Here is a 13,004-nt window from a genome sequence, read left to right as displayed (position 1 = left end):
ATCAAATGAGAGAGCACATCCATCCCAAGCATGAGTTCAATCCCTGGCACTGGAAAAGCAACCCCAGACTACCTGCAGGGAACTCCACCAGGAGTAAATCCTGAGCACAGAACCCGGAATAGCCCCTGAGGAATGTCAGGTGTGCACACACCATGTACACCCCCATCCCAAACCTACACAACAAAGAAACAAAATGAATTCTATCCTTGGAGCTGAGTTTTATTTAGTGCAAAGCATGTATTTTGCGTTTAAGAGTTCCCCAAGTTCAATCCCCAATAAACCCCCTGCCTCCTCAAAAGAAAAAAAAAATCTGCCTTTTTCAATTAGTACTGACAAGTAACTTGAAGGAGTTAGCCTCTGAACTCCATTTTTTGACCTATATTATAGAAATATTAAAAACTCATTTGTTGAAGTATGAGATTAATACCCAAGAATAGCTGAGATCAGCACCAGGAGGATTACTCCATAACTTAGAGGCCAGCCGGGTATCCTAGAGGAAAGGGCAGTTCAGATAGAGAAGGGAGCACCAAATAAAGGATGTTTGGAGGATCCTCCCAGGAGGGGAGATGCATGTCGAAAGTAGACTATGGACTGAACATGTTTGCCACTCAATGCCTCTTTTGCAGACCACAACACCCAAAAGGAGAGAGAGAACACAGGGGATTGCCCTGCCACAGAGACAGGGGGGATGGGGGATGGGGGTGGGAGGGATATTATCCATGGTGGTGGAAAATGGGCACTGGTGGAGGGATGGGTATCTGATCATTGTATAATTGAAACCAAAGCACAAAAAATTGTAAATTTACAACTGTAAAAAAAAATAAAATAAAATAAAGGGAAAAAAAAACTCATTTGTTGGACTTACATGAAGATAAAATGACTTCACTATGGCCTAGTGATTGACATTTTATATGTAAATGGTCCCCAAAACTATTTATCAGAAGTACCCACGAAATATCTGCAAAATATATTTATGGACCCTAACTTCTAATGAATCAGAAATTACACAAGCATAGCCTAAAAACTGTACAAAGTGTCATCGTAAGGTACACTTTAGGATACATTTCTGAGCTGTTTTTTTTTCAGTACCTCAGATACCCAAGGCAAGTACCCGGCTTCTGAGCTAGGCCACTGGCCCCCACCACATTTCTGATTTTTATACAGCCTCTGTATATATTGGAATTGTTTTAATGGAATCAATAATAAAAGTTATGTAAAGAAAACTTGAGGAATATTCATGCCATTGATATAAACTACATGATGAATAAAATGGCTTGTCTTCCAATTAAACTTCAAACTTCTTGAGAAATGGCATTATTTTCCCAAATACCTACCATGAAATACTACGCATACAGAAGTTTAAGAAGAAATACATAGTAAATGGCCCAGTGAAAAAAGTAACAATTTTCAAAAGACTAAACCACTTTAAAACAATTCCATCTCAAATACCAAGACCCTGTTATACTCTTTGAAAGAAAACTGCATTCTGATGATAGCTTCTTCACATTATACAAGTAATTTTAGTTATAGAAAATTTTTAAAGGACCTTATTCTTAGGTTATTAATTTATCCCATGATCTCATGGCACATGGATCACTAAGTTCATAAAAAAAAGTAAAGCAAGAAAGAAAAAGAAAAAAGAAAAAACCTTTGGAGTATGAATCCAGTTAGATTCTAGGATTCCTTCAAACTCCTATGTTAAAAAGCAATAAACAAAAACCCTTCATTTATGCTTAAAAAATGCACAAGATCAAGAGAGTTCCTGTGGTCAAAGAAGCTTGTCTCTAGTTGACTTTGCTGGGCCTATTCCAGAACAGGAGGCAGAGCCTCTCCCTACCCTCTATGTCCTACTGACCTGCTGACCTCTATGGCCTCCACACTGACCTGCGCCATATGAAGGACTCACATCACAGCTCTGTAGCACACAGTCATGCGATAGATCTACGCAACAAATGACATGCTGCTCACAGTTACTGTTTCTGTCATTCTGTGAGAACAGGCAGAGAAGCTTAATCCCTCAGTATCTTCCAGGGTGGGTAAATACAAAGACACTTCCCCATGTACAAGAACACTAGATAACCAGAAGGAAAAACACAGAGAAGCCCACCAAGCACAATGAGTGAAAAAGAAACAATTCCTCACTAGCAACACTGTGAAGAGGATGTTCAGTAAATTCAAAGAAACGATAGCACAAGTAGTCAGCAAAGCACAAGAAACTATGAGAATCAAAATGAAAACACACTACAGTCAGAAATGAGAGAAATGGGGTTGGAGCAATAGCACGGCGGGTAGGGCGTTTGCCTTGCACGCGGCCAACCCGGGTTTGGTTCCCAGCATCCTATACGTTCCCCCAAGCACCGCCAGGAGTAATTCCTGAATGCACAGCCAGGAATAACCCCTGAGCATTGCCTGGTGTGACTCAAACAGAAAAAATAGAGAGAGAAATGAAGAACGTGGTAGGTGATGGGAAAAAAAAAATCAACAAAAGCTCTGAACAGCAGGATAAAAGAAACTGAGCAAAAGATCAATGAGATTAATACCCAAGAATAGCATGAGATTAATACCCAAGAATAGCTGAGATCAGCACCAGGAGGATTACTCCATAACTTAGAGGCCAGCCGGGTATCCTAGAGGAAAGGGCAGTTCAGATAGAGAAGGGAGCACCAAATAAAGGATGTTTGGAGGATCCTCCCAGGAGGGGAGATGCATGTCGAAAGTAGGCTATGGACTGAACATGTTTGCCACTCAATGCCTCTTTTGCAGACCACAACATCCAAAAGGAGAGAGAGAACACAGGGGATTGCCCTGCCACAGAGACAGGGGGGATGGGGGGATGGGGGTGGGAGGGATATTATCCATGGTAGTGGAAAATGGGCACTGGTGGAGGGATGGGTATCTGATCATTGTATAATTGAAACCAAAGCACAAAAAATTGTAAATCTACAACTTTAAAAAAAAATAAAATAAAATAAGGGAAAAAAAAAAAAAGATCAAGGAGTAGCAAGATTAGATGGAGGAAATCACTAGGAAATAGCAGAAGGTAGGAAATAGCCTGAAAAGAAATGAACAGCATAACAGCAAACAATGGGATGAGTTTGAAAGGAGCAATATAAGAATCAACAGAGGCCCTGAAGAACCGGAAGGCAAATGTGCTAAATAAACATTAAAGAAATCCTCAATAAGAACTTCCCAAAGTTATAAGAACTAAGTGCTGAAGTGAGGTAAAAGATATACATGATAACCTTTCAGTACCTTTATTGCAAACCATAATGCCCAAAAGAAGGGGGGGAGAGAGGAGGGGAAGGGAGGAGGGGGGAGAGAGAGAGAGAAACACTTGCCAAGGAGGTAGGCTGAAGGGTGGGAACCTAGGGACACTGGTGGTGGGATTGGTGTCAGGACATTGTATGCCTCAAACAACTCTAATATGAACAACTTTGTAAATCACAGAGTCTCAATAAAAGATTCCGAAAAAATTAAAATAATATTCCAGAGAAAGTTAATCTTATTCATAACGATGATTCTACTACTAGATTTTAAAAAAATAAATTTAAAAAATAATAAAATAAATAAATAAACTTAAAAACTAGGAAAAATGGAGAAATATTCTAACAAGAAGTAAATACCAGAAAAAAGAATGAGAGCATGAATAATACCTAACCAAAATTTACAATTAGTGGAAATGCATTTGGCTGCAGCATTTTTTGTTTGTTTTTGTTTTGGGGCCACACCCAGAGATGCTCAGAGCTTACTCCTTGCTCTGTATTCAGGAATCACTCCTGGTGGGCTCAGGGGACAATAGGTGATTCAGGGTACCAAGCCTGGATCAGTCACATTGAAGGCAAATGCCCTACCCACTAAAACCCCCAGTTATGGCTTCCTTTTCAGGGAAAAAAGAAAAAAGTGTTTTGGAGATATTACTCTGGAATGGGTGTACAGTTTGCCAGGATGGTAATTTGCCTGGCAGTCGCTAGAACTTCTCTAGCAGCATTCACGCTATCCAGAGAGCCAAACTGGTTTAATGATGAATCCCAGTTTCACAGAGAATTCAAAGACATTCCTTTGTGCATTGATGAAATTCACTCATTAATAGTCATCACCAGGCACTCATTTGTGGAGTATAGAATAACATAACATGAGGCTGACACCCAAGGACAGTAGATACAAGGGCCAGCTGGAAGCCTGCCTCATGAGTGAGGGTAGAAGGCAGATGGAATAGAGAAGGGATCACTAAGAAAATGACGGCTGGAGGAATCAGTCGGGATGGGAGATGTGTGCAGAAAGTAGATAAAGGAACAAACATGATGACCTCTCAGTGTCTGTACTGCAAACCATAATGCCCAAAAGTAGAGAGAGAATATGGGGGATACTGTCTGCCATGGAGGCGGGGGGAGGGTGGAAAAGGTGGGTATACTGGGGAGATTGGTGGTAGGGAATGTGCACTGGTGGAGAGATGGGTGTTTGATCATTGTTTGACTGTAACCCAAATATGAAAGCTAGTAACTTTCTCACAGTGATCCAATAAAATTTTTTTAAAAAATCTTGAAAAAAAAAGAGTCATCACCAGGCAGGTTATGGGTCTCGCCAGAATCTAGGTCAGCATTTCAAAGCACAGAGAGACACACTAAGATTTTTCCATAAAATATATCATGGGGTAAATAAATGAAATATTTCAACTAAAATCTGATCAAAGAAAACTGAGAGAGTACAATATACAATAAACAATATGGTCACAAATGAACTTAAAAAGATGAATATTTCTCCAGCACATTCTACAGATATCAAAATGACATATTAGGAGAATCTAAATTTATTTATTAGACATTTCAAAATTGAAATTGAAATCTTATTTCTCATATTATAAAGGGAAAAAACAGCTCTATTTTAGTTGCTTCCTAAATGTTCTTATTTTTTTAAATAACTTTTTAAGATAGAGAAGGTGACAAAACAGTAACTTTCTGATATAGGCTTAGATAAATTAGTTCTATATTAAGAAGAGATTAACAGGGAAAGCATTAAGATATATGAAAAATTAGAAGAAAGTGGACAAGATAAATGATTTTTAAAAAGGTTTCTCAGTTTCTGCTAAATGCAACAGACAGAAATATTAAATGAACTCAATCAAAATGGCCATCTTAGAAAGACTGCTGAAGTAACAAGAGCAAAACTTTAAAACAAACCAAAAAAGACATTAAGGCAAAGTACAGGAAATCACAGGAGAGAGAGACATAAGAAGAAATGAATGTAATTTCTGGGTCTATGTCATCATTATTAGAACCAATCACTATGAAAATCATACCCACTAAACACACTTGACTTTACACTCAAAGTATGAGGAAAACATCACTTTACAGAGTGTGATTTAAAAGAAAATGGCCTTAAAAGCAGAGAGTACTAGGGACTAGAATGATAGTATAGTAGGTAGGGTGCTTGCCTTGCATACAGCCAGCCCAGGTTCTATTCCCAATGGTTTTCCCAATGGGTTCCTCGAGTCCCATCAGGAGTGATCCCTGAGCACAGAGCCAAGAGTAAGCACTGAGTACTGCCAGGTATGGCAAAATAAATAAATAAATAAAATGCAGACAGTGTTAAATTTGAAACATGCTTCTGCTGTAGTAATCACTTCCTATCTTTGTAACTTAATCCCTTTGAGTCTGTTTCATCTATTAAGGTCAGCAATGATACCTACAACTTTTTTGAACACTGCATTGGAAATAATGTCTGTCAAGTCTGCCAAACAGCAGTTGGTATATACTGATAGCTTGTATAAAAATTATGCACCAATGGAGTCAGTCAACAAAATTGACTGGGTATCTATTGTAAATCAAAGTGATACTGGAGGTTCTGGGACTATGAAGCCAAACTACAGATATTTCTTTGAAAGAAGATAAAAAGAAAAAAGTCTAGATAACATATAAAATCATCATAAAATAAATTAATAATGCTTTGTTTCCAAAAAAATTTGTCTCTACTTTTTGAATCTGGAGCTTTGAGACCTCACTAGCTAGCTTTTTAATATACATACTAAATAAACATATAGCAAACCTTAAAGATTCTGAAAGTATACAGGCTTTTAAGCTAAAGGAAAAGAATTAACATACATGCAAAAAAAAAAAAACCACTAAAAATACTAAGAAAAGTATAGGCTGAAATCTCAGGAGAATTCTATGACCTTACAAATCATACAAACTCTTTAGCTCCAGTACCTTGGTCTGGCACAAGTCTGTACAAAATGTGCTTTGCACATCAATTCCTATGACCCCAGATAAACAGCGGTCAAACAAGAAGATCTAAAGCTCCAGAGGGCTAGGGCACCAAGTGAAAGACATTAAAGCTCAAACACAAATGCTATGTCCCCAGAGTACTTAAAAGGATGAATTAAAAATAAAAGTACCTATATAATAACAGAAAATAAATATATAAATCTTAAGTTAACAATGAAAATCATTTCCATTTACCTGATTGCTTAGAATTTCTTTCTTTCCATTGAATATTTTTGCATTTGATCTGGTTTTGTCTCTCTTTTCGAAGCCGTTCTAATCTTTGAGCTTGAAAAGAAATATTATGACTATAAGTTTGTCAATGAAAGTTTACTATAAACAAAGACATAATTAACTACCTTTATATGAATAAAGATGTTTTATACTGCATTTGTAGGGAAAAAGTCATAAAATTTTAAAGGTGGCACCCCTGAAAAGCAAATACCAACAAAAACATGAAAATATTCTTGATTTATAATTGAAATTAGAGGATATAAAACATTAATAGAGATCATAAAGATAGTATTAACATGGAAGAGAATAATAAAATGTGAAAACTTCTGTGATTAATATGACATTTCATTATATAAATCATTAATAACGGTCTTAAAGGAATTTTAATGCACAAATGAACTGAAGTGAATATTACATTACAGGAATAAAATTACTGTTATGAATTACTCTACCCGTTTCAAAAATTAAAGATAAATGAACTCAGACTAGACTATTAAAGTTTTAAATATAAAATCCTTTATCTAAAAATCATGAAAATTATAAAATGTCAAAGCTATATAAATTAGCATAGCTTTTCTTCAGTGGGCTGAAACAGTTTATAGGTAGTAAAATAAATGATTTGTATCTTTGTAACATTAGTCAAATCTTAAAAAGAACAATTTTTCTTATGCAAAATTTTAAGGTATGCTAAAAAGATTAAAAGTAAATTCTTTGGTCACTAAAACACCTTACAATCTTAATTATTAGTTCCAAATGCAATCCTAAGAAATTTTATCAAAAATATTAAATTATATCATGACTGTTTAACCTTCAAAAAAATCAATGAACCAATCTTTTAAAGAAATAAGATCTGACTTACTGCCACATATAGAAGACTACAATGGGGAAAAAAATTCACAACTGACATAGTTTCTTATTAAATCAGTTTCCTCTTACAAATCTTGAACTTCCTATCTTGATACAATGCTAATAAAAGACTAAAGAAATTTATCTAGTAACCTTTTACAAAGTAGAAAATCATACTTTTTCTTTAGCATTATGGCATAGAAACACTGAAACTAACCTTGCCAGAAATTTAAATTAGTCTGGCCAAAGACTGACAATGTTACTGTACTGCACCAAATTCCACTGAAGAAAAGTACATTCAGATGTAATTAATAAATGTGAAGGGTACAGCCAAAGTAATATACCCTTAAAGATCTCAATTGAGTAGCATTCTCCTACTGAAATCCATTCAGCCCATCATATAAGATATCATCTCAGTATCTTTCAAGGAAGTCAGTTTCAACCAGAGAAGTGAGAATCAATGGTTCTAAATTAATTTCAAACCTTCACTCAAATGCTATGCTGATACAAGTTCCTTTAGGTACTGAGAAACATGATTAATTATTTTGATCATGAGAGCAAATTATTCTTTGTAAATGACACAGAATGCTGGATTCTAAACCAAAACTTTAAGCCAAAATGTCATTTATTCTTACCTATATCCTCCTCTATCTGCAACACTCCTTTATGTGTATTTCACATTTGGACAATGAAAATAAGTTTAATATTTTCAATGTTCTACTACATTTCCTGTCACTGCTTTCCTCAGAATTAGGCAGTTATAGCTACCAATTACGAGACTGTACTTTCTGATAATTTCAAAAATTGCCTCCAGGAATAACCTCTCATATTAGAACAACTACATTGTATGTTCTAAATAATTTATCTAAGTAAAGCTTTTGGTTCATCATATTCCTCTTGAAAGGCTTCCCAAAAAATCAAAGCTGAAAAATAGTCAATGACAAGCTTTTAACAATTAACAAAAGTTGAGCATTTTCAAGCCAGGAAGATCAAAGAGTGGAGATCAATTTAAGAAAATAAAGGTAATGTATCAAAAACAGGGGACTATTTCTAATCTCACAGTCAACACAGAAATTATTAATAGGCTAATATTAAAAAAGCAGGGCTTAAAGGGATAAGCACATGATTTATATGCTGGAGAATATGGTTAGATCCCCAGCACCCCATGGTCCCTGAACAACACCAGGAGTGACCCAAGCAGAGACCCAGAAGTATCCTTTGAGCACCACCAGATATGGACCCAACTCCCACCTCCCTGCCTCCAAAATGTAGCCCTAACAAATATTCAATTCACTCCCTCCATTTCTCCCTCTACTCCCATACCCCTTCGGCAGTGGGACTCCTTGGCCAATAAACTCGGGGTATTAAAGGTTTTTTTCTGGGACCAGAGAGATAGTACAGCCTTGCTTGTGGCCAACCTGGATTTGAAACCCGGCACCATATATGGCTCCCCAGACCGGAGAGGAGTGCAGTGCTAGGGGTAAGCCTTGGGCACCCGGGCTATGGCCCAAAAACAAAAGCAATGTTTTTTAAAATTTAAGGAAATAAGGCTCTTTTCTGTCAACCTGGAGTCTGTCTTCGGAGTGTCTACCCACAGGAACTAAGGCAGCTCTGAGAAAACTCTCAGAACAAGACCCCTTCCTTTCTGCATGGCTGTCAGAAACACAACAGCCAACAGATCTCAACTGCCAACAGATCTCAAGAGCCAACAGATCTCTCGTAGGCCACTTTTTCATCCAGTTCTCCTTTGTCTTCTTCCTTCTAATACAAGAGGCCTTCCATTCACGGTTACCAAGATGAAGATGCTGTGTGACTCATTCCATTTAATATTTGCACATTCCTCATAATACACAAAATTTTGTTCCCATTAACCTATCTCAACATTATGCTTACTGTTTACTTATTTCTAGCTCAAAAGACGAGAGCAAAAGGCAATGTTTACCTGTGTTTGAGCGTCTTCTAATACCAAAGTCCCAACTTGAGGTAATATCAACTGACTGGGCATATACGTAGCCCTGAGTCTCACCATTGCTTCCCTGAATGTCTGACCCACTGTCTCCAGGCATTGAAGGAGGATGAATCTTCTCTAGGTCAACATCATGATCAATGAGAACCATCTCACACATTCCTGTGTCATCACTGGTCACATGTGACTGTCGAATATGAGCTAGAATGATAGTTGGATTGTCCAAGAAGGCCATCCTTTCTGTGGACCAATTTCTTTAAAATGCTATTTTCTCCTCTTCATATTGTTTCACAGGTTCACCTACCTAGAAATATGATGTACACAGCAATATTTAAGAATAAGGCAGAAAATGACATTCGATTTTCAAACAAATTCAACGTGGGAAAACACTACCTTGAAAATCAACATTTATTCCTGGAGCTTAAAAGGATTATGTCTAAGCTGAAAGGAAATCCTTATAAACACTAGGTGTTATGGTTCTAGTCAATGAGATCTCCATGGTATCAGGGAGAATGGCTTGCTCTCTTACAAAACATATAATAACAACTTCTTAGTCAAGCCACTCAAAATATATAATGACTATAAGAAGGATAAACAGTTTTTCTTTCTCCCTTCATTCCCAAGCACGCTTCTCACCATTATATAAGGTTATGAGGGAACCAGCTATCTTTTCCTCACTGATATGCTAGAGTATGACTTTATTTCTCTAGTTTACCGTTACCCTTCTGTCACATGTTTGTGACATGCCTAAAAGGGCAAAAACAATGCTTCATGGGGAATTTTACAAAAATGTACCAAAGTAAATTTCCTCAACAAATATATTTTCCTCTCTTCTAATTTAAGATACCATTGTGCTTTTAAAATAAAGCTGATTAATCAAACTTGTCTGCTACCAGATTAATTTCTTATTTTAGAAACCTAATTATAAGAACTACTTCCCGAATCTTGTTAAAGCTATAATGATGTTTATTCTGGGAACAAGATAGTACTTCTTCAATTAAATGAGAATATTTCACAAAACAATGGTTAGGAATCTAAGGCTCTACAGGCAGAATGGGATCAAATTCTGGCCCTAACCCCTATTAATTCTTGGTCAAAATAACCTTACCGGCTGTAAGAATGTTTTCTTTTCTTCATTCATAAAATGAGGGATCCAGGCTGAGGCCAGAGAGTTAGTACAGTGGGTAGGGCTGCCTTGCACACAGCAAATGCAGGTTTGATTCCCAGTACCCCATGCAATCCCCTAAGCCCGCCAGGAGTGATTTCTGAGTGCAGAATCAAGAGTAAGCTCTGAGCACCACCAGGTGTGGCCCAAAAAATAAAAAACAAAACCAAACAAAAAAGAGGGATCCAGGAATGAGAAGATATATAGAAGATAACTCACAGTGTTCCAAAGAGAACCTGCCATATAATTAAACATTAGTTACTACTGGGTCGATTTGCTCGAGCGGGCCCAGTAACGTCTCCATTGGAGACTTTGTTGTTACTGTATCTGGCATTGGGATGATAATAAAATGTAGAGCCTTTGCCTTACACATGGCCAACCCAGATTCAATCCCCAGAATCCCAAAGGGTCTCCCAAGTACCACCAGGTGTAATTCCTGAGTGCAGAGCCAGGAGTAACCCCTGAGCATAGCTGAGTAGGGCCAAAAAAAAAAATCATTATCTGCTGTTAATTATTTGACAATAATTATATTTACTAGTTTTAGCTTTCAATTTTTGTTTAAAGTAATCCCAAACTTAACCTTCTTTCTTTTTTTATTCCCCCCACTTTTTTTTTTTTTTTTTTTGCTTTGGGGCACACCAACAGTGCTAAAGAACTTCTGGAGGTCAGTCCCAGTGGTGGCAGACTGTGAAGTGCTGAGGATTTAGAATCTAGGCTCTGGTACATGCAAAGCAAGTGCTCAGCCCAATATGCTGCAGGTGAAATGACTGTACTTCCTCTGTGACAGCAGACACTGGGTGGTTTGGGTCACCTTCCTGTACCTCTACAATCATTATGTACGTAAGATGAACTATTTCTTCACATAATCTAAGAAGAAATTTATTTTTACAAAGACCTACAACAGCAAATTTTCTTGTTATTTGTTTCTTCTGGAAATAGAACAAAGGAGGAAATCTAGTTAATAAATCATAAGAGCTAATGAAGTTTTAAATTTATTTCTAGCAATCTTTCTATTATTAACATTACCTAGTGGGGTTTAAAATATAGAGATCAAGAGGACATTTAGCTCAGAATCATTTTTAATAAGGTGAGTTATATTAATTTTGTTTGTTTTGGGGTCACACCTGGCAGTGCTCAGGGCTTACTCCTGGCGGGGCTCAGGGGACCATATGGGATGTCAAGGACTGAAGACAGGCCAGCCATGTACAAAGGCAATCTCCCTACAGGCTAGACTATCTCTCTAGCTCCCTAATCTTAAATTTGACTTTAAACAGATTCAGTGAATACTTATTTCACAGTGAGGCTGACAGGAAATGCAAACATGAACATGGTTCCTGAATCAACAAGTTTATGTTCTTCACACAGACCCAGTGTATCCCCTAATACCCTGGGGTTCACATAACATTTAGTCTCAGAATCATTAAGGTCAGTCTACCATTTGAAGTGTATTAATTTTTTTAATTACAGGATTAAAGGGGAGCATTTAAATTTCACATATGAAAATTAAGAACTATGGGGAAGTTGGAGAGATAGTTCAGCAGACTGAACTCATGCTTTGCATGCAAGAAGTCCAGATCTGGTCCTCAGCCTTGGCTCTACATGGTCCCCTGAGCACCACTAGGAGTGACCCCAAAGCATGTAATCCTAAGAGCATTACCAAGGGTGGGAGACAGACAGACAGACAGACACACAGACACACACACACACACACACACAGACACACACACACACACTTCTTATATAACCCCCAAAGCTGTACATACACGTGTATGCATACACATACATACACCTCATATAATTCCCAAAGCTGTATAAAACTATTGAGCATAAAGGGCATTTGTTTTGTAACAAAACCATAGCATCAGTCTGTCAGAGCTGCAAATATTCTCACAGCAATCATGACAAGCATCTTCTGGACATGACAATAAGGCAACTCATCACAAGCAGACAGGCAGGCCATCTCAGGTTCATATTAACAGGTCCTCTCTGCAGAAACAATGCTGCAGGGAGAAGGCATACAAGAACATGGGTGTTCCAGCACTCAGAAACCGAAGGGCAAAGGGCAAGACAATTGAAGTTTAACAAAGTACACTCAGACTCTCATTCAGAGAAAATTAATAAATGGATCTGCCCCCATTACTTCCTCAAAGAGTTATGGGCAGACACTTTTGAAGGTACATACCAACTCCCTAATTTCACTCTTGCAGAAAAGAGGTCCCAACACACCCCAATATAAGCAACTATCTTCTCTATTAATATACTACTTCATGCATAAGAGAATCTGATTTATCTGACAAATAGTAGCAGGCCTGCTGAGGAACTCCTGTGAATGTACTGCCCTGTGACATGTAACTAAGTACTTGGACTGTAAGTTCTACTAGGATATGGCCTTCAGATCACAGCCCTTCTGGCATGGAGCAGGATCCATCAGTGCTTTGTCTGACATCCAAGGATTAGACTATTATGTTGAGATAAGTCACACAAGAGCATGTCACATGTGGAGCCAGAGTGACAGTACAGCAGGAAGGGCATTTGC

At 37.5% G+C, this 13,004-nt stretch overlaps 1 protein-coding gene across 3 annotated transcripts in view; it reads right to left on the bottom strand.

Moving 5' to 3' along the window:
- MAPKAP1 (MAPK associated protein 1) overlaps nt 1-13,004 on the bottom strand; it is a 263,258-nt gene that overhangs the window by 212,257 nt on the left and 37,997 nt on the right. For all 3 annotated transcript variants that reach the window (XM_056138535.1, XM_056138537.1, XM_056138536.1), the window contains exons 2-3: nt 9,280-9,607; nt 6,456-6,545 (exon numbers count right to left, since the gene is read on the bottom strand). In XM_056138535.1, coding sequence (XP_055994510.1) covers nt 6,456-6,545; nt 9,280-9,538 — 349 coding nt within the window. In that variant the 5' untranslated portion in view covers nt 9,539-9,607. The remainder of the gene's footprint in view (nt 1-6,455; nt 6,546-9,279; nt 9,608-13,004) is intronic.

Source organism: Sorex fumeus, unplaced genomic scaffold, assembly GCF_029834395.1.
Source record: "Sorex fumeus unplaced genomic scaffold, SorFum_2.1 ptg000129l, whole genome shotgun sequence".
Classification (NCBI taxonomy): Eukaryota; Metazoa; Chordata; class Mammalia; order Eulipotyphla; family Soricidae; genus Sorex; species Sorex fumeus.
Note: the sequence above shows the minus strand (reverse complement) of the source record. Positions and strands in the feature narration are given on the sequence as shown.